The sequence below is a fragment of the Lepidochelys olivacea genome, assembly GCF_965140295.1.
Source record: "Lepidochelys olivacea isolate rLepOli2 genome assembly, chromosome: 24".
Lineage (NCBI taxonomy): Eukaryota > Metazoa > Chordata > Testudines > Cheloniidae > Lepidochelys > Lepidochelys olivacea.
In genome coordinates this window covers 947,397-973,144 of record NC_140434.1, presented here as the reverse complement: position 1 = coordinate 973,144, position 25,748 = coordinate 947,397, and the positions used below count along the sequence as shown (strand labels likewise).

Genomic DNA, 25,748 nt, shown 5'->3' with positions numbered 1-25,748 from the left:
CAGCCTAAACCACCCTTGCTGCAATTTAAGCCCAGTGCTTCTTGTCCTATTCTGAGAGGCTACTGAGAACCATTTACCTCCTGCGACAGAGAGCCAGCCACCGGACGTCCTTGGGCAATGCCAGTGCAAGCTGCCTCTGGGGAGGGGGTGTGAATGGCTGAGCTCCACCACCCAGGCAGCCCCTCCCCCAGAACCCGGCACCACGGGGGCTGGGATTTCACCCCATTTTCACGCGGTAAATAACGGGCGCACACGGGTCGGCGTTTCTCACCTGTCAGCTTTATTCCAGGGGCAGCGACACCTCATTGCTCTGGCTCCCCTCGTATTGACACCTGTCCTGGCGCCGTGGGCCGTGATTAGCGCACCCAGAGGGGGAGCTACATTCCCAGCGGGGGTTTGCAGCAGGCAAGATGGACGGGCATGAGCGGCTCCGGGTCCCCGGGACGCAGAAAGCAGTGCAGAGTGGAGCAGGCTGGTATATGGGCACCCATGACAAGGCACAGACAGCCGCCGCCGCCACAGGGGGCATGAGCCGTCTGGGCACAGTGGTGCAGGGAGGCTGGCAGCTAAGCAAGGGGCAGCAGTGCTGGGCATCATGGGGCAGGCGATGGCAGCCTCAGGCCACGCTGCCAATGAGCGGGGATGCAAAGGGACCTGGTGAGAGGGGACCGAGCGGCCTGGGCCAAAGCCAGGGGTTCTCAACCTGGGGGTCGCGAGGTGTCAGCCCCGCACGCGGGGTCACCAGTACAAAGCGTTTGAGAACCCCTGGCCTGAGCGGTGGGTGCTACGCCCTCTGGGGGCAGACAGGGCAGCTACAGCTCGTTATACAGCAGAGCCCTGCTCTGGGTCCCACCCCGGGAGAGGGATTGCCCCAGAGGCTGAAGACAGGGCAAGAGCCCAGGGACCTGCTCTGGGGTCCTCTGTTTGGTCTCAGTGCAGGGTGGTCCCGCAGGGCGAGAGGCTGAACGGCACCTGCAGCAGGGCAGCGTGCAAACCCCCTGGAACGGGCTCTGAAAAGAACCACAGGAACTGGCCTTCTGCCCTCAAGGAATGGAGTCTGGGCGCAGCCCCACTCAGCGCGCCTGGCCCTCAACCTGCAGCGCCTCCCACAGTGGGGTCCCAGCCGGGATGGGGCTTTCTGCGACGTTTTCTTTGGTCTGAGTCCTGGGCTGTGCCTGGCCTCTCCTCCCGCTGCAGGACGCTATAATTTGCTGTAGATGAAGTGCAGCAGCTTCTCCAGCTGGCTGTCCAGAGAGAGCTCGTCCCCGTCGTTGGTGATGACCCAGTCGAAGGTCACGCCCTGGTCCAGGCCGCACTCGGACTCTGCGTTGTCCACCCCTGGAGAGGAGCAAACCCAGAGATGTGAGCTCCCTGCAGATGGACTGGGGCAATGGACAAGCACCGTCCCCCCGATCCGGTGCTGGCCCCAGCACTCCCAATCCTGGCTGGATGGCCATGAGCTGCAGCCACACGGCTGAGGGCACCAGCCAGGGATGGCACAGCCAGGCAAACTCTGCAGAGCCAGCCTGGAAAACGGCTCTTCCCCAGCACTCCTCCTCCAGCCTCGGCTGCTCCACACAGCTCAGCTGGGAGGGAGGAACCAGGGGGGCAGCGGCAGCTGGGGGTGCAATACGGCCAACCCCAGGGAGTTTTGTGCGGTCTCTCTTCAAGCCCCAGGAGTCAGGGAGAATCTCCACTCTCCCTTAGAGACCAGAGAAGTGCCCAGACTCATGGTGTGCAGGGAAACGAGACCCGAGCGTGACTGAAAGGCTCAGAGGCCGCAAGGCGAAGACCCGAACCGCCCGCACACCTCAGCATTTGCTGGTGCCTGGCTCGTGATGGCTGAACACGGAGCAGAACCTGGCAGTTCTCAGCCGTTGTCGTTACCCCAAACCGGTGCCACTCACCCGCTATGAACACCCAGTTCCTCCTCTTCCTCGTCTCCTCTGTCGCGACCACCCGCACCAGCTGCACCGCGGCCCCGTACACGTCCTGGAACCACTCCACGTCCGACAGGCGCCGCGTGTCACTCACCACCTGCGCAGGGAAGGAGATGTCACGGGGGGGGCTGCCGACAAGGGGGAGTGGCTCCTAGTTGCCCCTCTCCCTGGCTGGCCCCCTCCTTACCCAAACGGGCTGCGTTACACCCTCCACCACGATCCTGCAGAAGAAGCCCGGGTCTGTGTTGCGTTTCTCCTCCCCCCAGCGGATCATGTCCTTCCGGTAGGTCTCTTTGTAATCGCTGGCGTCCAGCAGCCGCTGGAAATCCAGCCCGTGCTCCTGCAGAGAGAGAAGAGGTGGCCCTGAGCCTGGGCTCAGCCGCTCCGGGCGCCTCCTGGGCCGCAGGGGGGGTGGCAGGGCAGTACCTTGGCATACTGCTCCTTGAGGGGTCCCGACAGCTGGAGGATGGCGCAGACATCTGGCCCCAACCTGCCAGGGGGAGGCACAAGGGGTTGGAGGGTGACAGGCAGCGGCCCCAATTCCTGCCAGGCCCATGGGAAGAGAGAGATGCATTTCCCCCCTACCCCAGCAGTTCCCAAACGTTTATCCTGGGGACCCCTTTCGCTGAGCAAGCCTGAGTGCCACCCCCCCTTATACATTTAAAACACCCGTATAAACGCTGGAAGCAAAACAGGGTTTGGGGGTGGAGGCTGACAGCTCACAACCCCCCAAGTAGGGTGCCCCGACCCTGGGGGGCTTCCCAGGGCCAGACTGCGGCCAGCAACCCCCCCCCCAGGCCTTAGACCCCCGCTACCACCCGATGGGGGTCCCGATACAAGCACCTTGGCGTAGGTGCCCCCCACGTGGGGCCCTCACTGCCCCCGCCCCTCGTGCTGCCCCATATCCCCGCCCGGGCTCCTCCCTCCTCTCCTGAGCAGCGTCACGCCACCGCGGCCTCCCCTGGCCTGGATCGCCGCGAACGGAGCCACCCCCAGCTCCCCGCCCGGTCCCGGATCCCCCGGTCCGGTCCGGTCCCTGCTTCCTCCCTGCTGGTCCGGTCCCGGTTCTGGATCCCCCGGTCCGGTCCGGACCCTGCTCCCTCCCCGCCGGTCCGGTCCCGGATCCCCCGGTCCGGTCCGGTCCGGTCCCGGACCCCCCCCCGTCCGATCCCGGTTCTGGATCCCCTCCCCAGTCCGGACCCTGCTCCCCCCCGGTCCGGTCCCGGATCTGGATCCCACCCTCCGGTCCGGTCCCTGCTCCCCCCCCCAGCCCGGTCCCGGTCCCGGTTCCCCCCCGTCCGGTCCGGTCCCGGATCTGGATCCCACCCTCCGGTCCGGTACCGGTTCTGGATTTCCTCCGCCACGAAGTCCTTGCCCGACTTCCTCTTGCCGCTCAGCAGCAGCACCAGCCGCGGGAGCCCGGCCATGGGGCTGGGACACCCCCGCCGCGCAGCGCACGTGGGCCCGCCCGGGACAGACCATCCGGGCCGGGGGGGGCCCCGAAACCGGACTCCCCTGCGTGGATTCGAGCAGTCGGAAGCTCCTCCTCCTCCTCGGGCCCGCCGTGGTACAGTCCGTTTTCACCCTGCCGCCTACGTGGTGAAACCCGATTCCCCCCCTCTGCTGGACATGGGCCGGCCCATCCCAGGCGCTGCTGCCCACGAGGGGGAGCGCTACCACTGCCACAAGAGAGGGGACAATGGTGCAGCCCGAAAAGGGGCGGAGTCAAGTCTGCTGGGGGGAGGAGCCTCCATAGCTCCTCCCCCTGGGTATGAAGGGGAACTGGGGTCTTGGCCTCGCTTCGTGTTACGTCCGATCCCCCAGCCAGTCCCACCCCCGCCGGGCAGCAAACTCCATTGGAAACAGACCCCTCCCCCCAGCACAGCGCCCCCTGCGGAGCCCCCTTACCCTGCAGCACAGCGCCCCCCACGGAGCCCCTCTCCCCCCAGCACAGCGCCCCCTCTTGAGCCCCCTTACCCTGCAGCATAGCGCCCCCCACGGAGCCCCTCTCCCCCCAGCACAGCGCCCCCTCTTGAGCCCCCTTCCCCGGCAGCACAGCGCCCCCTGCGGAGCCCCCTTACCCTGCAGCACAGCGCCCCCCACGGAGCCCCTCTCCCCCCAGCACAGCGCCCCCTCTTGAGCCCCCTTCCCCCGCAGCACAGCGCCCCCCACGGAGCCCCTCTCCCCCCAGCACAGCGCCCCCTCTTGAGCCCCCCACCCCCGCAGCACAGCGCCCCCCACGGAGCCCCTCTTCCCCCAGCACAGCGCCCCCTGCAGAGCCCCCTGACCCTGCAGCACAGCGCCCCCTCTTGAACCCCTCTCCCCCGCAGCACAGCGCCCCCTACGGAGCCCCCCTCCCCCCAGCACAGCGCCCTCTCTTGAGCCCCCCTCCCCCCAGCACAGCGCCCCCTACAGAGCCCCCTGACTCTGCAGCACAGCGCCCCCCACAGAGCCCCTCTCCCCCCAGCACAGCGCCCCCTGCGGAGCCCCCTGACCCTGCAGCACAGTGCCCCCTACGGAGCCTCCCACCACCGCAGCACAGCGCCCCCCACGGAGCCCCTCTCCCCCCAGCACAGCGCCCCCTGCGGAGCCCCCTGACCCTGCAGCACAGCGCCCCCTCTTGAACCCCCCTCCCCCGCAGCACAGCGCCCTCTACGGAGCCCCTCTCCCCGCAGCACAGCGCCCTCTCTTGAGCCCCCCTCCCCCCCAGCACAGAGCCCCCTGACCCTGCAGCACAGCACCCCCCACGGAGCCCTTCTCCCCCCAGCACAGCGCCCCCTACAGAGCCCCCCTCCCCTGCAGCACAGCGCCCCCTACGGAGCCCCCCTCCCCTGCAGCACAGCGCCCCCCACGGAGCCTCCCACCACCGCAGCACAGCGCCCCCTACGGAGCCCCTCTCCCCCCAGCACAGCGCCCCCTGCGGAGCCCCCTGACCCTGCAGCACAGCGCCCCCTACGGAGCCCCCCTCCCCTGCAGCACAGCGCCCCCTACGGAGCCCCCCTCCCCTGCAGCACAGCGCCCCCCACGGAGCCTCCCACCACCGCAGCACAGCGCCCCCTACGGAGCCCCTCTCCCCCCAGCACAGCGCCCCCTGCGGAGCCCCCTGACCCTGCAGCACAGCGCCCCCCACGGTGCCCCTCTCCCCCCAGCACAGCGCCCCCTGCGGAGCCCCCCTCCCCCCCAGCACAGCGCCCCCTACGGAGCCTCCCACCACCGCAGCACAGCGCCCCCTACGGAGCCCCTCTCCCCCCAGCACAGCGCCCCCTGCGGAGCCCCCTGACCCTGCAGCACAGCGCCCCCCACGGAGCCCCTCTCCCCCCAGCACAGCGCCCCCTGCGGAGCCCCCTGACCCTGCAGCACAGCGCCCCCCACGGAGCCCCTCTCCCCCGCAGCACAGCGCCCCCCACGGAGCCCCTCTCCCCCCAGCACAGCGCCCCCTGCGGAGCCCCCTCCCCCATCTGGAAGCTTCCTGCACCGCCACCCAGGGCTAGAAACTTACTTTTTCTTTACAGGGGAAGGCTGAAGCCGGGGGTCTGTCACTGCAGTGCAGCCAGATACTAAGGGCCCCTGCCAGGGCTGGGCCACGGTGCTCTGGTCCCCTTGTGCCGGGGGCTCCGGGGGGCTGCAGCTCCCTGCCCATCTCAGTCCCAGCCTGGCCTAGCTCCAGCTCCGATGGCCCTGCCGAGGCAGCAGAGCCATGGGGCAGCTTTTGTCAAGGTGAGATCTGGCCCTCCAGCCCTTTAAAACCAGCCACAGCTGTGGGGCGTCCAGCTGCAGCCCAGGGCAACCACAGCGACCCCCATGGCTCCAGCCAGGTGCCGAAAGCAGCCGCCCAGTCCAGCCCGGAGAGCAGGGGCAGGTGCCGGGGCCACGGGATGGGAGCTGATCGAGGGCAGCAGAAACAAGGCTTCCCCACACTAAGGGCCACGGGTGGTGAGAAGCCTCAACCCTGGGGCGTCTCCAGGGAACCCCCACCCCATGGAGCTGAGAGTAGCCAGCTGTCCCTGCACCCCAGAGGAGACCAGGGCTGGGGAGCCATAGCGAAGGGCCCAGCTTACTGGGAGGGGGAGAGCTCTGGCCTGGGGGGCCAGGCTGGACGCAGGAATCCCTGGGTGGGTTCTCTGGCCTGGGCGATGCGGGGTTCGGTGGAAGACGACAATGGGCTCTGCTGGGCTGACGTGGGGCAGGCTGGCCTGGGGCCCACGGGAGCGGAGGGCCTGGGAGTGGCGAAGGAGGCGTCTCACCGGGCACTGGCATCATTTGCTCCACCCCCAGTCCCCCAAGGAAACGGGCCCCACGGCAGCGCTGCCCAGGGAACCATGTGGGTGGGCGGGCAGGGTGCTGCCGACCCTTGGAAGCTGCCCCCCGGCCCCAGTGCCCCACGGTGTACGCAGCCCCGCCCCACTCAACAGCGGCCAGCCTCAGGAGCTTCCCAACAGCGAGTTTATTTGTTTCTAGCAAAGTGCAACATCACACGGGGGGCAGTTAGTGCCGAGAGCGCCCGGCTGGGGAGCAGAGAGGGAGCCCCACGTGGCCCTCCAGAGGGTGGCGGGAGGAGGTGGGGGGGATCTGGCATGACTCGGTGCAGGGATGGCAGTGGAGTGGGCACGAAGCCAGGCCGCAGCAGGGGGACACCGTTACCAACCCACAGTTGGGTGCACGTGGGAGCTCAGTCCCCACAGACCCAGCCCTGGCCCCATGCCAAGGAAATCAGGGGCCCCTTGGCACCTGGAAGGGACAGAGCAGGTGGCAGGATGCCGTGGGGAGCCCTTTGGCACTGCACCAGGGGAAAGTGCAGGCTGTGGGCAAAGCATTCAGGGCCCCTGCTGTCCCGAGAAAACCCCCTAATGCCCCCATCCTTTTGTCACGGCTCAGCCCCCCCAACTCAGCCATGGGAAGGGGCCTCTCTGCCTGACAGCAGGCACAGGGCATCGGCTGCATTGGCATCTCACTGGGGTGTGCTGTTTGCAGAGCTGGTGCGCTGGGCACGGGCTGACGGCTCTGATCAAACTCTGGCCGTACAGATTTAGAGGGGGCACGCCCCTGCTCTGGCATCACCTTCCCCCAGGGGTCACCCCCTCCCAGCCCCCCCCTAGCCTGGGACACAGCGCAGCAGAACAAACATCGCATCCCTACAGGGCTCTGGCTGCTGCCCCTACACAGTACAGGGCTGGCTGGGGCCCCGCTTGGCTGGCGCCGCCTTCCCGGCTCTAGCCTTTGTCTGGCGGGCTGTTCTCCTTCCCGCGGGGGCCGTCCCTGTCCCGCGGGGGGCCGTGCCCACGGCGCTCCTTGCTCTGCTGCTTCGCCCGCCGCCGCGCTCTCTCCTTCCTGGCAAAGCTGCAAGTCCGAACGCACAGGGCAGGTTAGCGGGGAGGGGCTCGTGGGGAGCAGAAAGGGCAATGCCCCCCGGCCTCCCTCCTCCTCCCCTCTGCACACACCGGGGAGCCCCGGCTCCCCTCCCCTGCGCGCACAGAGCCACCTCCCCTGCCCCTGCTGCCTCGGCTGACGGTGCCATGTGCCCACCCACCGTAGGGCCCGGTCGGGGAGCGGAAAGGGGGCAGGCTCAGCCGTCCTCGCCGTAGGGCCCGGGGGGGAAGGGGGCAGGCTCAGCCGTCCTCGCCGTAGGGCCCGGGGGGAAGGGGGCAGCGGAAAGGGGGCAGGCTCAGCCGTCCTCGCCGTAGGGCCCGGGGGGGAAGGGGGCAGCGGGAAGGGGGCAGGCTCAGCCGTCCTCGCCGTAGGGCCCGGGGGGGAAGGGGGCAGGCTCAGCCGTCCTCGCCGTAGGGCCCGGGGGGAAGGGGGCAGCGGAAAGGGGGCAGGCTCAGCCGTCCTCGCCGTAGGGCCCGGGGGGAAGGGGGCAGCGGGAAGGGGGCAGGCTCACCCGTCCTCGCCGCAGGCCCGGGGGGGAAGGGGGCAGCGGGAAGGGGGCAGGCTCAGCCGTCCTCGCCGTAGGGCCCGGGGGGGAAGGGGGCAGCGGGAAGGGGGCAGGCTCAGCCGTCCTCGCCGTAGGGCCCGGGGGGAAGGGGGCAGCGGGAAGGGGGCAGGCTCAGCCGTCCTCGCCGTAGGGCCCGGGGGGGAAGGGGGCAGCGGGAAGGGGGCAGGCTCAGCCGTCCTCGCCGTAGGGCCCGGGGGGGAAGGGGGCAGCGGGAAGGGGGCAGGCTCAGCCGTCCTCGCCGTAGGGCCCGGGGGGGAAGGGGGCAGCGGGAAGGGGGCAGGCTCACCCGTCCTCGCCGCAGGCCCGGGGGGGAAGGGGGCAGGCTCAGCCGTCCTCGCCGTAGGGCCCGGGGGGAAGGGGGCAGGCTCAGCCGTCCTCGCCGTAGGGCCCGGGGGGGAAGGGGGCAGCGGGAAGGGGGCAGGCTCAGCCGTCCTCGCCGTAGGGCCCGGGGGGAAGGGGGCAGGCTCAGCCGTCCTCGCCGTAGGGCCCGGGGGGGAAGGGGGCAGCGGGAAGGGGGCAGGCTCACCCGTCCCCGCCGCAACGCTGCAGCACATACTCCTCGAAGTCATCGGCCGCCTCCTCGTCGCCCTGCTCCTGCTCCGCCAGCAGCTCCGCCAGCTCCTCCACGACGTGGCGGAAGCGCGGGTGGTCGTGGGCGAAGGCGCCGTCGAGCTGGGCTGCCAGCCCCGAGAAGTGCTGCCCCCAGCCCAGCCCGGCCATGTAGCCCTTCAGCAGCCGCAGGAACTGCCCCTGCTGCACCGACGCCAGCTCGGCCCCAAGCAGCTCCAGCCCCTCCTGGCGGGCGCAGCCCTGGGGCGCCCGGTACCGCTGCAGCCGGGGCGGCTCCCAGAAGACGTTGTGCTCGTGGGGCCCCTGGAGCGCCCCCTTCCCACCGCCCGCCCGACGCTGCCCGTTCTGGTTCTTGGCCAGCCTGGCGTCCCGCAGCCCCTGGCGCTTCGGGGGCTTGGCACCATCCTGCTCCCTCCTCTCCCTGCCCCCCGGGTCCCCATGCCGGCGCCTCCGCTCCGCTCTGGTCTCCTGCCTCTTGTGCCACCCACCCTCCTTCCTGTCAGCTTTGGGTGGCTCCAGCCAGGGGGGGCGGGATGGCTCCGTGGCCCCTCTGCCTTCCCCGCCGCGCCCCCCGCCGTCGGTCTGTTCCCAGCTCTCTGCCCGCTGCAGCTCCTGTGCCAGCCGCTGCTCCACGCCGGCCAGCTCCGCCCGCAGCCGCTCCGTCCCGCCCGAGCCCTGGGCTCGCTGCAGGGCCTCCTCCAGCTCCCGCCGCACAGAGCCCAGCAGCCCACGCTGCCTGGCCAGCTCCTGGGGCAGCAGCTGCTCCTCGGGGGGTCGCTCTGCAGCCAGCCCCTCCCTCGGCCGCAGGGTCTCGGCCGCGCCCTCCTGCTCCAGGCCCTGCAGCTGCTCCCGCAGCTCCCGCAGCTCGGCCTGGGCGGAGCGGTGAGCCTCGGCCGCCTGCTGCAGCGCCTGGTGGAGCCGCGCGTTCTCCCCTGCCAGGCTTTGCTGCTGGGAGCCGACCGACGCCTTCTCCCCCTCGCTCTTCTGCAGCAGGGCCTGGAGCTCGTCCTTCTGCGCCTGCGGACACCGGGGTGGGTCAGGACAGACGGGTCCAAGCCTGGGGGAGGCAAACCGCCCCCCGGCTGACCCAGGGCACTGCCCAGTAACCCACCCCCCGGTGCCCTCTGCCCATATCTGCTCTGCCTATTCGTTAGGCTCCTTCCACCCAGATACAGCAAATGGCTCGAGCTCTGTCCACAGGTCCCCCCAGCACAGGCTGGAATTGCCCCGGGAGCTCAGCCGCGGGCCATCCCAGCGCACAGAGTGGGCGAGCCGGTCACAGACACGGCAAGGGGCGACGTGTCCGCAGGGCGATACACAGAGCTGGCTCCCGGACACCACACGGACCTGCTGCAGCTCACCCTGAGGCAGCTGAGCGCCCTGGCCCCGCTAGGAGCTGGCTCTGCCCTTGGCCGAGAGCTACAGCACAGACAGGATATGATGCAGCCAGTGCCCCCCGTGTGCTCCCCCCAAGCACCCACCTGCAGCTCCGCCTGCATGAGCCGGATGTCCTGGTTCTCCTTGGCCAGCTTGTCCAGAAGCAGGCTCATGGAGTGCAGGCTCTGGGGGTCCCCAGCCGTGTCCAGCGGGGGCTGCTGCAGCCAGTCCTGCGAGCGAGGGTAAAAGCTCGACTCTGTGACTGTACCAGGCACGTGAGAGCTAGGACGCCAGGGTTCCCCTCCCAGTTCTGCCCCAGCCCACCCTGCCTCCCTCTGTGCCTCAGTTTCCCCAGCAGGATGGGGCCAGCGGGTGGCAGACCTCACTGCAGCGCTGGCTACCCCAGGGGTGGGAGGGATCTCACGGCAGTATCGTGCAGGCCTGTGTGCCCGGGAAACAAAGGCAAGGAGGCCTGGGGCTGCATTTCCAGGACCTCTGCTCCCCCCAAAGCCAATGCTGGGGACACCCCCCTTGTTCAGCAGTGGGGTGCCAAGCTAGTCTCAGGCCTGGAGACCTCCCCTCGCCACATACCTTCACGCCAGCAGCCAGTGGCTGCTGCTCCCCATCTGGGATGTCCCTGGGATCCATGCTCTCTATGGGGCCTGGCAGGAAGGAAGGAGAGGAGATCTGAACAGCCGGCTGGTCTGTGTCCCAGCAGCTCCACACAGGCGGTTCGGGGGCGGGTGTCAATGACACTGCCCCCTTCGCTCCCTAAGCGGGAAGTCTGGGGGTCGGAGACAGGCGGAGGCCCGGCGAGCGGGGCTGGAGCAGCGCGGCTGGTCAGTGAGGGGGAGACCCCCAGTACTTACCATCCCCAGGGTCGTAGATGGCACCTGGGGAGAGAAGTAGATGGTGAAGGAGACGCCAGCATCAGCCCCATCTGCCCCCCAGCAGCCGCAGGGCCTCACTCACCGGAGAAGGCCAGGAGCCCGATGCCCAGGAGCGCCAGCACGCCCAGAAGGCATGAATTCACACGGAGCCCGCTCTCCCCGTCACTGGCTGCCTCGGCCCCACGGCACTCGGCAGGGCCCCACAGGGCCTGGCGTGAGTCCTGCGGCTGCTGCCGGCGCAGACCCGGGGCATCATCCTCGCTGCTGCTCCCCTCCTCCTGCGGCTCCCCTGCGGAGAATGAGAGGAGCCCACCGAGAGCGCCTCAGGGAGCCAGGCCCCGCCCCCAGCCACTCGGCCCCGGCCCCACTGAGCCAGGCCCCGCCCCAGCCACTCAGCCCCGCCCCCACTGAGCCAGGCCCCGCCCCAGCCACTCAGCCCCGCCCCCACTGAGCCAGGCCCCGCCCCAGCCACTCAGCCCACCCCCACTGAGCCAGGCCCCGCCCCCAGACACTCGGCCCAGCCCCCACTGAGCCAGGCCCTGCCCCCAGAAACTCGGCCCCACCCCCACTGAGCCAGGCCCCGCCCCTGCTGAACCAGGCCCCGCCCCCAGAAACTCAGACCAGCCCCCATTGAGCCAGGCCCTGCCACCACATTCAGACCAGCCCCCTGCTAAGCAGCCCCCACCATTGAGCCATGGTTCCCTCCCACACTCTCTCTCCCCTGAGACAAACACCTACTGAGCTGGGCCCCCCCAACACTGAGACAGGCTCCCCACTGAGCTCTCTGTAGAGGGGTGGGGGCTGTGTACCAGTCTCTAGGGGCGAGTCCTGCACAGCACCCCTGTGGCCCAACCCTGGAGCCTGTCCCTGGAGCCGCCCAGTGACTTGGGACCCACCTGCTCTGCCAGTGGGCGCGGAGCCTGGGGTGTTGGTGTCAGAGCCCAGCTTGGGGCCCTCGGAGCGTGGCCCTTCCTGCGCCTGGATCTCTGGCGCCTCGTGGCCCAGAGCGCCAGGCCTGGGGGAGGCTGCTGAGCTTGGGGTCTCCCGGGGATACTCCTCAGAGTCCTGGGGACAGAGCGACGCTGTCAGGATCCATGCGCCGCCCACCCCCATGTGGTCCTCCTCCCGGGACGCAGGCAGGGCACCCTGGTCCCAGCGGGCAGGAGCTCTGCAGAAGAGACCCCGGGTGGGGCTGTGTGCCCCGGCTTGTCTGGCACCTTCCCCCATCACGACAAGGCAGCATGGGAGCCTAGCTCTAGATCCGACCCCCGACATCAGGGATTAGGTAATGATGCATACTGGCCTCGTTACCTAGGCTGCCAAAGCTAACACCCCCCTTGCTGGGGGACAGATCTGAGCATTTATCTACAAAATCCAGCTGCAGGGCTATAATTCCACCGGCGTCTGCTGTCGCCCAATCTTGGTTGGGTGCAGGGATCAGGGGAGCGAGCCTGGATCCCTGCGTGCAGCTGAGGACTACCAGCTAATGCACCAGAAGTACCAACTGTAATCCTTGTCCATCTCCTCGTAACTCTCTCCTGCGGGCAACGTTCCCTCTAATTTTTGACAGGCCGTGCGCGCAAAAAATTTCTTCTGTGCAGATTGCTGGGTGGGCGGGGTTTCGCCATGTGCACGGGGTTTAGGAGCCGTGCGCACGCGCAAACAGCTTAGCGGGAATGGTGCTGCGGGTGCTGGGTCCTCACAGGTCCAGCCAGCAGCGGAGAAGCATGCGGTTTGGCTGGTTGGTCAGTTGCACTGATTAAGCTCTCTGAGCTGATGTACTTAGCTGAACAAAGAGCCGGTTCAGGGGTGGCTTGATCCCCCCTCTGAGGATCTACCTGGGAACAAATATTAAATCAGGGGCTCGTCCGTCTAGCAGAGGAAGGTCTATCCGGAGCCGTGGCTGGGAGTTAAAGCTAGACAAATTCAGACTGCAAGTCAGGTGTAAATATTTAACTGTGAGGGGAATTAACCATTGGGTAGTACTGGGTTCTCCATCACCGAGGGGCTGGTTTTCTAACCGCTCTGCTCTAGGGATCACTTGGGGGTGGGTCTCTGGCGTGGGCATCTGTGACCCTCCCTCAGTAAACGTACCTTGAACTCAGCCTCCTCAGGACAGGGGGACGTGTTCAGCTGGGAGCCTTCACTCTTCTTGCCTGGAGAGGCGCTGGCTGGGGAGAGACGGCCTTGTTAGCATCCAGCGGCCCAGAGGGCAGCGAGTGGGGAGGCCAGCGTGTCCCCAGTGCCGGGGGAGGGGGACGGGAGCTAGGGCCCTTCTTGCCCAATGCAGAAGCCCTGCTGGGCACCTGCGGAAGCCCCCCACCCCCTCCGCCCCCAGCCAAAAGGGGCCCAGGGATCCTCTCCCTCAGCCCAAAGTGGAAGAGAGAGCTGAGAACCCAGCCAGGAGGCCAGAGCAACCCATAGGGCCAGGCCGCGAGTGGGGGGAGTTGGGGGGACGGGGCAGGACAGGGAGATGGAGAGGAAGAAGGACTGGGCAGGGTGAGAGGGCTGGTGGGGAACTAGGGGCAGACGGTGAGAGAGCTGGGCAGGCCAGGGGGGCTGGATGGGGGTAAGCTTGAGGCAGACAGCCGGGGGGCGGTGCTGTGCAGACGGGCTGGAAGCTGGGGACAGACAGCCCAGGGGGCTGGGTAGGACGGGGTGGGGCTGGGCAGAGGGAAGCCGGCAGACAGCCAGGGGCCTGGGCAGAGGGAAGCCGGGGGCAGACAGCCAGGGGGCTGCACTAGTGGGGCTCATCCCATATCTGCTCCGTTCACGTGCCCATGTGCGCACCCTCGGTGTGGTGCCCCTTGGGGACGCTGTGTCCTGCTGGCTCCTCATCTGCGGGTGTCTGGGTGGCTGCGCCCAGCTCTGGGCCCACGGTTTCCACAGGAAAACCCTGGAGACACAGAGGGCTGGTTACCCCAGTCCCTACCTGCCCCCGGGTGCTCCCCAGGCACAGCCCAGCCCTGCCCCGCCCTGCCAGGAACAGCAGGGAAGACCCTCGGATGCTGAAATGAGAGTTCCTGGGTTTCAGATCCCCACCCCCGCTGCCCCCTGGGATGTGTTTGGGGCCCACGGTTTGGGCCTGGACCCCGTACCGCCACCAACCCAAGGGGGGGGGCAGCACAATGACACCCCTTGCCCAAGGGCAGGCAGCTCAGAGTCCCCCAAGACCCCCGAGCAGGAGGCAGCAGCTGCTCCCCTCGCGAGAGGGGCAGGGATTTAGGGAGTGCTGGTAAAGGGGGTCTCAGCAGCTGGGTGTTCAGCAGAGGCCAGGGAAAGCCCCCTACCCCCGAGGAGCTCTGCACCCCAGACCAGCGGGAAAAGGAGCAAGAACCGAAGAGACCACCTTGGCCAGGGCAAGTTCTGGGCCCCCCCTTGGTACATCTCCACCCTGCAGCCCAGGGCCTCCTCCTGTACCCCGGAGCCTGCGATCACCCAGCTGTTATCCGAGTCCCGCGAGTCCGAGTTCTCAGCCATTCCTGCTCCGGTCCCAGGACAGCCCGGATCCCACCTGCAGGACAGAGGGGTCAGTGCTGGGGCAGCCAGCAGGGACCTGGCTGCAGCGACCTGGGACTACGGCCAGCGTGTGGGCCCAGGGGAGAGACACTGCCCAGACAGGGACTTTGCCAGGCTCTGGGTACCCAGCTGACGCTCTGCCCTGGGTGATTTGACTTGCAAAGGAAAATTTGCAAATGGAAACAAAGAGACCTTCAGGCCCTGTTTCCGTGCAGCTTGGCCTCACAATGGGAGTGGGAACGCCATGTTCCCACTGCTGTGCGACACAGCTCCAGGCCAGACGGGAGCCAGGAAGAGACCCCACCCCCCCTCTAACCACTGGGCTTTATTTCCTACCCGAGCTGGGAATAGAGCCAGGAGGCTGAGCTGCCAGCCCCACCGGCTCTCACCCATTAGTCCCCTCTTCCTTGCAGGGGTCGTGGGGTCAGGGTGCCTGCACTGGGAGGGGCTCGGAGTGTGCGGCCCCGTGCGGGTTTGGCACCGTTGATAACACAGACCCCTGGTCCCCCAGCCAGGTATGGTGTGGGGAGGGCAGCCTCATTCCCCGGACAGGTTCTGAGGGCTGGAGATCAGGGGAAGGGGGCAGGGAGGAGCCAGCTGCCGCATTCCCCTGCCCAGCTGCCAAGGAGCCCCGGCCCACCCCTGGGGGCGGGGGCATTCCCAGCTGGCACAGGACATGGGGTATGAAGCCCCAGGCCTCAGACGACAGCTGGCAGCCCAGAGAAGGGGAGGGAGTCCAGGTGCCAGGGCTGGGACTGGAGCTCCAGGTGGTTCTAGAGAGAGGGGTCACTCCCAATTGCCCGTCTCTGAGCTCCCTGCCCCTGGGGCTCTTGGGATTTCACCCAGGAGCTTCCTTCCCACCCGGAGCACACCTCACCCCAACTGCCCCTGCAGTGACGTCACAAAGCAAACTCCATGACATCACAATGTTTCCATGACAGTAAGATGAAGTCACACAGGTTTGGTTCACATAAAAGGAAGAGCTGAGCTGGGAGGGAGCCCTTAATAGACACACCTGTGGCAAGCAGGACAGTGGGGGCTGGGAGCCAGGACTCCTGGGTTCTATTCCTGGCTTTGATGCCACAGACTCACTGTGACCTTGAGGGAGTCCCTTCCCCGCCATGTGCCTTGGTTTCCCCATTAGTACAATGGGGATAAAGATCCTGCCCCTGTCCTGGGGCGGCTGTGAGGTTTGGGCTCTCCCACTTCAGCACCAGCCCAGGGGAGCGCAGGAGGATCCTGGCTGCAGCCCTGCCCTCTCCAGCACTCGCTCTCCCAGGGCAGGTCACCAAGTTCTCAAGAGAAGCAGGAAGTGCCCCAAGGTGAGGAAAGGGAGGAAACGCTGCAGGCAGGTGAGACCCAGCTGGGCCCGGCAGAATGCGGGTGCAGCCTGAGGGGGCCCACGGCCCAGCCCCTGGGGTGACTCAAGAGGGTCTACAGCAGTGGTTCTCAAGCAGGTGTCCGAGGCCCCTGGGGAGCTGCAAGCAGGTTTCATGGGGTTCTCCAAGCATGGCCAGCGTTAGACTTGCTGGGGCCCAGGGCAGAGAGCCGAAGCCCCACTGCATGGGGCTGAAGTCCGAGGCCCTGAGCTGCCCCACCACCCAGGGCTGAAGCCGAAGCTGACTGATGTAGTTTCATGGGGGCCCCTGTGGCATGTGGACCCCAGGTAATTGCCCTGCTTGTTACCCGCTAATACCGGCCCTGGCTTTTGTATGCAGAAAACCAGTTACTGTGGCCTAGGGGGGGCCGTGGAGTTTTTATAGCATGTGGGGGGGGGGGGCTCAGAAAGAAAACGGTTAAGAATCCCTGGTCTACAGCAGGGCTTCAAGCATGAGCCAAGCTTCCTGGAGAGCTGCCCGGGGCACCCGTCTCCCCACGGTCCTGTTCCCTGCGCAGCCCCCGCCCTGCATTCCCCTCGGCCCAGCCCCTGCCTCCCCTCCCCCTCGCGATCCCCAGGCCAATGACACCAGTTGCAACATGGGAAAGCGACAGGGGGGAGCTACTTTTAGCTGCTTTTAACGCAGTTGAGCAGGTGGAAGTAGAGATGGTGACGCTCCATGGGGCCAGGGCAGCTGCAGCTCAGCACGACGGGCCCCTGGGCACGGCTGGGCAGGGGGGTGCCCTTCTGTCCCCTGCTCCCCGGGCGCTGCACAGCAGCCGTCTCTGCTGGCAGCGCCTCACGGGAAGGAAGTGGCAGAAACGAGTTTATCGGAGCCGGGCGGGTGAGACTCCCTCCCCGGGGACACCATGGCAGCGGGAGCGGGCACACTGGGAGAGCGACGTGGGGCGGCGGGCACAGCCCCAGGGGCCGGGCACAGCCCCAGGGGCCGGGCAGGGAGCAGAGCGGAGGAACCTGATCCTCGGGTGAGACTCTGCTGTGCAAGGCCCGGCCCGGCGAAGGCGCCAAGGGCATCGTCGGGCGCCTTGGCCCGGCGCCTGCTGCCGGGCACTTTCAGGGGCCTCCCTGAGCTGGTGAATGGAGGGGGTCCCTAGCTAAACTCAACCAGTGCAGGGTTCTCGGCCTTACAGGACCCCCGCTCCCAGCCAGCCCCTCTGCCCACTCGGGAACAGGACCCCAGGCTGGGCGCACCGGGCCGGCAGATCCCCGCCGCTCACCCCGCTGGGCTGCGTGCCAGGGGCCCCCACCCAGCTCGGGCTCAGCCGCTCGCCCAGACTATCCTGCACCCGCCGGTGAAGGCGCCCAACCCCCGGGGTCCTCTCCGAGCACCGGCCGCGCCCCTGGCCAGGCCAGAAGGGGGCTGCCCTGGGAACGGGGCGATGGGACCTGCGAGACCCCAACCTCAGCCCCCCGGGACGCGGGCTGCAGCCGGGCCAGGGGCTCCGCTCCCCGCGGCCTCACTGACCTGCTCCGGGCTGGCGGGGGCGCTGGGCCGGGGGGTCCCGGCTCCGGGGCGCGGCAGCAACTTTGTATCAAACTCCGCCAGCTGCTCGCAACACTCCGGGCGGGCGGGAAGGGCGCACGTGACCCGCAGCCAATAGCAGCCACCCTCTGCTCCCAGCTGTCGGGGGGGGGCAGTGAGGAGGAGGCAGGGACTCTTCCCCCCCCCCCCCAGGCCCCGGCGCTCGGGACGGGGCCAGCCCTGGCAGGACCAACCCCCCAGCTGGGGGGCGGCCCCGTGGGGGCGACCGGCCCTTTCCTCCCGCCCGCCGGCCTCGCCCCCGGGGGCGACACCCAGGAGCGCGCGTGGCGAGGAAAGGCCCGTGTCACCCCTCGGGGCTCCGCCCCCCCAGCAAAGCCCCCGTGGGGCAAGGGGAGCCCCCCCTGGAGCCACTTGCCCTGCACAGGGCTGCTGGCCTTCCCACCACTCCAGTTGCTTTGCGTCGCCAAAAGGGCCAGCGAAGCCCAGTCCTTGGACTCTTGGGGCAGGCTAGATGCTACCCGGGGGTGCCGATAACCAGCTCGAGCACCAGCTAATATACCAGGCTGGGGGGTCACTGCTGGCACCATCCTGGGAGAGGCTAACAGAGCAGAACTTCTCAGCTAAGGGGGCCCCAGTTCAGCAAAACCAACCCAATGCAACAGGGGGCATTAGAAAAGGTTCAGAAAAGGGCAACTAAAACAATGAGGGGTTTGGAACAGGTCCCCTATGAGGAGAGATTAAAGAGGCTAGGACTTTTCAGCTTGGAAAAGAGGAGACTAAGGGGGGATAGGATAGAGGTCTATAAACTCATGAGTGGTGTGGAGAAAGTGAAGAAGGAAAAGTTATTTACTTGTTCCCATAATAAAAGAACTAGGGGCCACCAAATGAAATTAATGGGTAGCAGGTTTAAAACAAATAAAAGGAAAGTTCTTCTTCACTCAGCGCACAGTCAACCTGTGGAACTCCTTGCCTGAGGAGGTTGTGAAGTCTAGGACTATAACAGGGTTTAAGAGAGAATTGGATAAATCCATGGAGGTTAAGTCCATTAAAGGCTATTAACCAGGCTGGGTAAGGAATGGTGTCCCAAGCCTCTGTTTGTCAGAGGGTGGAGATGGATGGCAGGAGAGAGATCACTTGATCCTTACCTGTTAGGTTCGCTCCCTCTGGGGCACCTGGCATTGGCCACTGTCGGCAGACAGGACACTAGGCTGGATGGACCTTTGGTCTGACACAGCATGGCCGTTCTTATGTGTCTCAGATGGACGGACAGACAAGAGTCTGATTTCAAAGAGTTTTATAGCTGGACAATACAAAAAGTTTTCCTTTAATGCTCAGACGGTTAAAATGGGGCAAGACTGTGCCCCCTGGTCCTGCAGAAAGCTCTGGGAGGTTAAAAACTATTACAAACCACACCAGCAACCACTTTACAAAAGGGAACAAGTCATCAAAACAGCAAAAAATTAACAAACCCAGGAGAGTTCCCCAACACACCCGAGAGCAGCAGGGCCCAGCCAGCTCCAAGCCCCTCACACAGCACACAGGCCAGCTGCAGCCCTGTCCAGGGTGCCCAGCGAGGGTTGGGATGACCCATGGCTACTAAATACGAGCAGCTGTTAGCCAGCTAGCAGTCCTGCATCCGGGCAACGTGTGTACGCAGCTGGGTAAAGTGTGCGCCTACCAACACAGCCCCTGTGCCATGCGCCAAGCTGCTCCCAGTGCTTCTCAGCTCAGCCCACTCACCCTGTTCATTCCCCACCCACAGCTCATGACAGGCCCCCACCACTGGCCTGCCCACCTCCCTCAGCCATTTGGAGCAGTAAGATCCCATCCCATCTACCAGGCCAGGCTCTGGGTTCCCCGCTCCCCCCAGGAGTCTCTCTCTCTGCTGTAACTGGTTCCAGACAGTTACACCCCTACACCTGGCTTGCTAATCTCACTCTGTACCACTGCTGGGAAGCAAGCTGCCCCCTGCACCGGCTAAGGGGTGCGCTCAGCCCCTGGGGCTCTGCAGCTCTTGCTGACACCAGAAGTAAACGCAGGGCCCTGAATCTGGGAGTCTGTTCCAGAATCCCCGCTTTGAGTTAAAAGCGTGGGAGCCGAGAGACCTTCACAAACACGACAGAGTGCAGCCGCGGCCTGCCTGAGCCCCCACAGGACCGGTCATGACAGCAGCCGGCCAGGCAGCCGCAGGAGCCCAATGGGCTGGTGATCGGAGCAACACGGGAGGTTGGGAGCCAGGGAGACAAGCCCTGCAGCAGGCTACATCCCTGGTACAGATGGAAGGGAGGCACCTCTGTGCTGGGCTGCTGGCCACCCCAGGAAAACACCTTCACACCCACTGCTGCCTACTGCCTGTGCGTGGGAAGGGGGGGCAGGAGGGACTCCCGGACAGACTGAGCTGACAGTGCCATGCCCTTCAGAAGCTGCTTCCACGGGCCTGGGTCCCGCTGTGCCAGAGGATGTGGCCGGCTCACAACATGTGCATTTCCGACCTGTGCGCCCCCCACGCTCCGGCCACAGCGGGACCCGCCACGCCTCCCAGCCCGCCACATGTGACATAACTCACGGTAGAAAGGGGCACGCACAGCTTCTGCTCAGCTGCGTAACCGCCCACTGGCTTTCATGGGCGCCCAGGAGGCAACAGGCACCGTCCAACCAATGATGAAATGGAGCAGCCCAAAGTGCGAGGACATCTAATGATGGCTGTGGAGCCCCTTGGGCCACGTCTCCCAGCTGCTCTCAGCAGCCCCTCGGGCTGGAAGGTGACTCATAACCAAAGCTGGGTCTCACCTAATCTGGGTCCAGGGCTGGAGCTTTACGGAAACCCGCAGAGCTGTTCCTCCCAGGGGGGCAGGGTGCCGAGAGCACTGGGGCCGGGGGTCTCATCGCAGATGCTATTCAAGAGTGATCAGTGACCAGGAGAAGCCACCTCGCGCCTGCAGCAGGCCAGGAGCAGGCCTGGCTCAGCCCAGCCAGGTAGAGCAGGCTGGGCCTGCGCTCCAAGGGGCCTGCGTTGTAGCTACTCGGGACATGCGTGGAATCCCGGCGAGGCGTGAGCACGCGTGCAGGGCACTGGATGCGGCCTGGGGAAAGGGAGCGAAAGCTGCCTTCCCAGCTGCTCAGAGGCACGCTGGCAGCCACACCCTGTGCCACAGACCCACCGCCCTCCCCTCCGGCAACAGCACAGGGCCGAGTGTTGCTTGGGAAGCGGCAGTTCAGGGGTGGGACACCCCCCCCAGTGCAAAGGGCTCAGTGTGCTGGTTCTGCCAGGAGACAGAGCCCAGCCCTGGCTGCCGGGGGCAGGGGATCTGTAACGCTGCTCTGGCCTGAGCTCCCAGCTCTAGTGGTCACACCACAGCTCCCCCACCACCAGGACACAACCCCCGCCAGCTCCGCCCCACTTCTACCCCACAGAGACTGCTCCAAGCATCAGCATTTGCAGGACACCCCCTTCCCCAGGGCTCTCTGTGGGACAGTTGTTTACTCTGCTTCCAGACAGCAATTCTGGCACCACTGGCTGCTCAGCTTGGCCAGTGACAGAGACCTCAGAGCCCCATTCTGGACTTCACACTCTGGGCTGGCAGGTGTGGGGGTAAGGGGGGGGGCAGGAACTGGTCTTGCCTCTCATTCCGATGGATGCTCCGAGTATTTTAAAAGGGGCATGAGCTGCACCAGGTCCAGCCACACAGATGAGCAAGAACAGAGAGGAAACTTTACCAAAGCCAGACGCCAGCACTCAACATCGTCTCTTGCACGCAGGGAGAGAGGTGGCTACAAAAGAAGGGTGGGGGGGGAGTGGCCCGAAAACCAAGCAGGGATCTGTACAAGGTGAGGGTAGCATGGCCCCTCCCTAGCTGGGCCCAGCGCCCGCTCAGCCGTCATTGGCTGCCACCAGCTGCCCCATACCCTCCCGGATGTACACTGACTGGATCTCCTTGGTCTTCAGGCAGTAGTCACAGGCCCAGACGGCCGAGGCCTCGGTGGTGAGCAGCCCGTAGGCATTCTCCGTCATGCCTGTGCACTCCCGGTGGAACCACTTCTGGCAGGAGGCCTCACACAGGATGGCGTCCTGGTCATCGTTCACCTCGCTGCGGCAGGCCCCGCAAGGGTACACCAGGCCCGGCGGTGGCTGGTGCCCCGAGTTGCCAGACGCCTTGCTGGAGGGAGGGAGGCTGTTAGTTTCGGGGGTGCTGCTGCTCCGGCTGGCGCTGCTGGGGGCGAAGCTCGGCTGGGCCCCATTCACTGCGGCTGGTGAGCCTGAGTGCAGGTCCTGGCTGAAGGTGCTGGGAGGGGGGTTGAGGTTCTTCCCCCCATCATCCCCTCCAGTCGGGAAGCCAGGGTCAGCCCCAGGGAAGGGGCTGGTGTTTGGGGGCAGGTTCTGGCTGGGCCGCTGCATGGGAGACTGTCCAAAGAGATTGGCAGGCTGACTGAATCTCTGGGCCATGGGGGGGCCAGCAGGGGGATTCAGGGCAGGCCCTGGTGTCATGTCTCCCCGGGGAGGCTGCCCCATGGTGGGGGAGATCATGGGCCCAAAGCCCCCGACTGGCCCCTGCATGAGCTGCCCTGCGGGGGGGCTGAAGCTCTGTCCGAGAGGCTGGTTGAAGGGCTGGCTGGGGAAGCTCATGCCACCAGGCTGCACGTAGTTGGGGTTCTGGGGGGGCATGCTGAAGGCCGGGCCCATCTGGCTCGGGGCAAAGGGCGGGGGCTGCCTCCGCATGGCCTGGGGGCCCCCTCCGTAGCCTGGTGGCACCTGGGATGTCATGCCCCCCTGCATGCGGAAGTTCCCAAAGGGCACAGGGTTGCCGAGGAACGGAGCCGACGAGGCCCCCACTTTAGGCGTTCCAAAGTCATCTTCAAAGGGGTTGGAGGCCACCAAGTGGTCGACCATTGGAGTTGGGGGCGGGGCGAACTCCGAGAGATGGGAATAGGCAGGGCCCTGTGGGGAAAAGGCACAGGAGTTAGTGAGGGGCTCACCCATGCAACAATCAGGCATGTGGGGCCCAACCTGCCAGAAGCACAAGGCCCTCAGCTCCTGCTGGTGCCAGGAAGGGCCTGGGAGGAGAGAGAGCGAAAACTGGCAGGGCCAAGCCCACTAGTTCCTCTGCATAGCCTGGCAACCCACGGCATTCAGAGCAGCAGGAAGCTGCCCCTCCCGGAGCCTCACGCTACTGGGAGAGGGGAAAATAAGTCCTGGCTGGAGCAGGGACCCTGGGCTCCTAGCGCCATCCATGTCAAAGGCATCTGAGGCACTGGGATAGTCCCTAGCCCATGGGCACAGCCAGCACCGGCGGCTTTTAAGGATGGGCACCGCTGCCCGTACAGCCCCCACTGGCTGTGCGCTGCTCCATGGGGGCGTGCATGTCCGTCCATCGGCCCTGATGCAGGGCCAGCTCCCTTGCTCTCATAGTACAAGCTGCAGGACACTCCAAGCAGCCCCAGGGTTTGGCTCCAACCTGCTGTGGGTGGGGCTGTCTGTGCCACCAGAACCTTTTGGGGTTCTTTCCCCCAGGTGCCATGCATGCACTCGTGTCGTGGTGCTGGGCTGACCGCCTGGCCCCCACCCTTCTATCACGGGGTTTGAATGCACAGGGTCCCAGCTGTGCCCCCTACCTGAGTGTTGGATTTGCGCCGTTTCTTTTCAGGGCTCTTCATTTGCAGACCTGTGAGAGGAAGCGTCAGTGAGTGCAGTCAACCCTGGCATGCCCTGAAGACATCCTGCCCCCATTTCCCCCCGACCTACATACGGAGGGAAAATAAGGACCAGCATCTCCGCCAACCCTATGCTCACTGTCTCAAGCGGGCCCTGCACAAAGAACAGACACCCCCAAACTCTCTTCTCCCATGAAGCCTCCCTGTTCTCAAACCTGACCTGCTCCCCCAGGGCAGGGGCTGGGCAGGCTCCAAGGCACGGGCAGCGTTTCCAGACCACTAATGATGGGACAGAAGAACTTTATGGCCTGAGAAGGTCATGGATAACTCATCTAGGGAGAACAGGTGCAGCCCATGGCCCCAGGACTGAGCCGCACCATGGCCCTGCATGCAAATCCCCGGTTCTCAGCCGCGTGCAGAGTGGCTGGCGTCCCGGTCCAGCTCCCCGGTGAACGCGTTCCCTTCCCCCACAAAGGGCCAGGCTCCAGATGGCTTCAGCGCAACCGTTGCCCATGCAAGTGCAAGGAAGGGCCGGAGGGGACGGCTGCTGCACCCCGCCAGGACCGAGCTCGGCCTCTGCGCGCCGGCCCCTCCTGCGCTGCAAAAACGCCTGCCGACCACGCCATGTTCCACAGGCCTGCTGGGCCGTGCCCCGCTGGGGGAGGCCAGGCACACCTCAGCCAGGGAACGGCCAGACCCCCTTGGAAGCACCATGGGGCAGGGACCCATGGCCCAGGCTCTCCGTGCAGAGCCCCAGACATAGGGGCCAGTGACGTGGCCCTGCCCAGGGGAGAAGGGTGCCATACAGACCCCACCACCCCTCACTACAGCCCAGCATTTACCAGTCCCGCAACAGCCCTGCCAGCGTCAGCGCCCCACATCCCTCAAAGCCCCCCTGGCCCTGCCAGCCCCCGCCAATCCGCCTTGCCACAGTTCCCTCATCCCCTTCGAGTGCCCCCAGCCCCCCCTGGTTACACCCCCCCCGGGCCGCCCCGCCCCGCGGCCCCAGCCCCCCCCCGGTTACACCCCCCCCGGGCCGCCCCAGCCCCCCCCCCCGGTTACAGCCCCCCCGGGCCGCCCCAGCCCCCCCCCCCGGGTACAGCCCCCCCGGGCCCCTCCACCCCCAGCCCCCCCCCCGGTTACACCCCTCCTGGGCCGCCCCGCCCCGCGGCCCCCCGGTTACACCCCCCCCGGGCCGCCCCGCTGCCCCAGCCCCCCCCGGTTACACCCCCCCTGGGCCGCCCCGCTGCCCCAGCCCCCCCCCCGGTTACACCCCCCCGGGCCCCTCCACCCCCCCCCCCGGTTACACCCCCCCTGGGCCGCCCCGCCCCGCGGCCCCAGCCCCCCCCCCCGGTTACACCCCCCCCGGGCCGCCCCGCGGCCCCAGCCCCCCCCCCCGGTTACACCCCCCCCGGTTACACCCCCACGGGCCCCTCCACCCCCAGCCCCCCCCCCGGTTACACCCCTCCCGGGCCGCCCCGCCCCGCGGCCCCCCGGTTACACCCCCCCCGGGCCGCCCCGCTGCCCCAGCCCCCCCCGGTTACACCCCCCCTGGGCCGCCCCGCTCCGTGGCCCCAGCCCCCCCCCCCGGTTACACCCCTCCCGGGCCGCCCCGCCCCGCGGCCCCCCGGTTACACCCCCCCTGGGCCGCCCCGCTGCCCCAGCCCCCCCCGGTTACACCCCCCCTGGGCCGCCCCGCTCCGCGGCCCCAGCCCCCCCCCCGGTTACACCCCCCCGGGCCCCTCCACCCCCAGCCCCCCCCCGGTTACACCCCCCCGGGCCCCTCCACCCCCAGCCCCCCCCGGTTACACCCCCCCTGGGCCGCCCCGCTCCGCGGCCCCAGCCCCCCCCCCGGTTACACCCCCCCCGGGCCCCTCCGCCCCCAGCCCCCCCCGAACCCCCAAGCACCCGCCGCTCCACGGCCCCAGCCCCCCCAGTTACACCCCCTCAGACCCCCCCCGCTCCACGGCCCCAGCCCCCCCAGTTACACCCCCTCAGACCCCCCCCGCTCCACGGCCCCCCCCGCCCCGCTCTCACCCCCCTTCCCCTGCTTCCTGCCGGGCCCGCCGGGGGGGCCACTGCCCGGCGGGTTGGGGGGCCCCGGGGGGGGCGGCGGGGCCGGGACTCCTCCCTCCAGCTTCTCGGGGTGCGGAGCCGCCATGGGGGGCCCGGGGCTCAGAGCCGGGGGGGCCCGGGCAGCGCCATGGCTCCTGCCCGCACTCAGGGCGGCCGCGCCGGAACCGGAAACTGGCCGGGCCCTACCACCGCGGGAGGGGGGGATAAACCATTCCCGGGGGCGGGCCCCACCACTCCATGTGCGGCAGGCGGGACAAACCATTCCAAGCGGGAAAGGGGGGGCGAGCCCTACACACGCCTGGGGTTAGACTGTTCCACACACTGGGGAGGGGGGGCGCTGGAACAGACCATTGCTGCAGAACCGGGGGGGGGGCGCTGAACCATTGCGGCAGACTATTCCACACACCGGAGAGAGGGGGGGTGCTGGAACAGACCATTGCAGCTCGGGGAGCCAGGCGGCTGCCAGGCACCTGAGCCCCCCACCCTGGGAGCTGAGCCCCTCGCTGGGGCCCCTGCCTATGGGCACCCCCAAGCTGGGCCCTGCCCGGGGACTAGAGGGAGGCCAAGCCCCAGGGAGCCAGAGCCTGAGCTCCCCCCTTTGCCCCCCACTGCTTCCCCCAGGAGGCAGGGCCGGGCTGGGCCAGGTGCTCCCAGCCCAGCTCGCTGGGGCTGTCCAGCACCTGCAGCCCGGCCTGGTGTGAGCAGCCGTCGCAGGTGGTGGCTGAGCCCTGGCCCCGCTCTGAACGGCCGTGGCTGGGGGGCAGCTGGATGCAGGGCTGGGGCGATGCTCTGCTTGCCCGCCCGCTGCTGCGATGTGACCTCATTTGCAGCCGCCAACCGCGGCAGGAGGCACCTGGGCGGGGGGAGATCTCAGGCAAGGGAGGCTGAGCAGGGGCAGTTACTGGCCCTTGTA

General features: G+C 67.3%; 3 protein-coding genes across 6 annotated transcripts; all 3 read right to left on the bottom strand.

Annotated features, from left to right (window-relative positions):
* Positions 1 to 259: 259 nt before the first annotated feature.
* PMVK (phosphomevalonate kinase) lies at positions 260 to 3,593 on the bottom strand. Of its 3 annotated transcripts, none has more exons than XM_084613125.1 (5): positions 3,267 to 3,593; positions 2,367 to 2,430; positions 2,128 to 2,280; positions 1,908 to 2,037; positions 260 to 1,338 (listed from the first exon to the last, which is right to left on the bottom strand). In XM_084613125.1, exons 1-5 carry the CDS (start codon positions 3,365 to 3,367, stop codon positions 1,202 to 1,204), a joined length of 585 nt encoding a protein of 194 aa, XP_084469251.1. In that variant the 5' UTR covers positions 3,368 to 3,593; the 3' UTR covers positions 260 to 1,201. The 3 variants fall into 3 exon arrangements, with proteins under 3 accessions (XP_084469251.1, XP_084469252.1, XP_084469253.1); XM_084613126.1 differs by having other exon boundaries at positions 3,282 to 3,492; XM_084613127.1 differs by lacking the exon at positions 2,367 to 2,430 and having other exon boundaries at positions 3,282 to 3,429.
* Positions 3,594 to 6,369: 2,776 nt separating this feature from the next.
* PBXIP1 (PBX homeobox interacting protein 1) lies at positions 6,370 to 17,197 on the bottom strand. Of its 2 annotated transcripts, XM_084614092.1 has the most exons (11): positions 17,093 to 17,193; positions 14,130 to 14,223; positions 13,500 to 13,605; positions 12,804 to 12,880; positions 11,606 to 11,774; positions 10,792 to 10,998; positions 10,689 to 10,712; positions 10,411 to 10,481; positions 9,924 to 10,049; positions 8,399 to 9,459; positions 6,370 to 7,277 (listed from the first exon to the last, which is right to left on the bottom strand). In XM_084614092.1, the coding sequence occupies exons 2-11, from the start codon at positions 14,187 to 14,189 to the stop codon at positions 7,151 to 7,153; spliced, it is 2,028 nt and encodes a 675-aa protein (XP_084470218.1). In that variant the 5' UTR covers positions 14,190 to 14,223; positions 17,093 to 17,193; the 3' UTR covers positions 6,370 to 7,150. The 2 variants fall into 2 exon arrangements, with proteins under 2 accessions (XP_084470218.1, XP_084470217.1); XM_084614091.1 differs by lacking the exon at positions 10,792 to 10,998 and having other exon boundaries at positions 17,093 to 17,197.
* A 1,192-nt stretch (positions 17,198 to 18,389) lies between these two features.
* On the bottom strand, positions 18,390 to 25,020 carry PYGO2 (pygopus family PHD finger 2). Its single transcript, XM_084613801.1, has 3 exons — positions 24,797 to 25,020; positions 22,721 to 22,770; positions 18,390 to 22,046 (listed from the first exon to the last, which is right to left on the bottom strand). The coding sequence occupies exons 1-3, from the start codon at positions 24,918 to 24,920 to the stop codon at positions 20,982 to 20,984; spliced, it is 1,239 nt and encodes a 412-aa protein (XP_084469927.1). The 5' UTR covers positions 24,921 to 25,020; the 3' UTR covers positions 18,390 to 20,981.
* Positions 25,021 to 25,748: the final 728 nt, after the last annotated feature.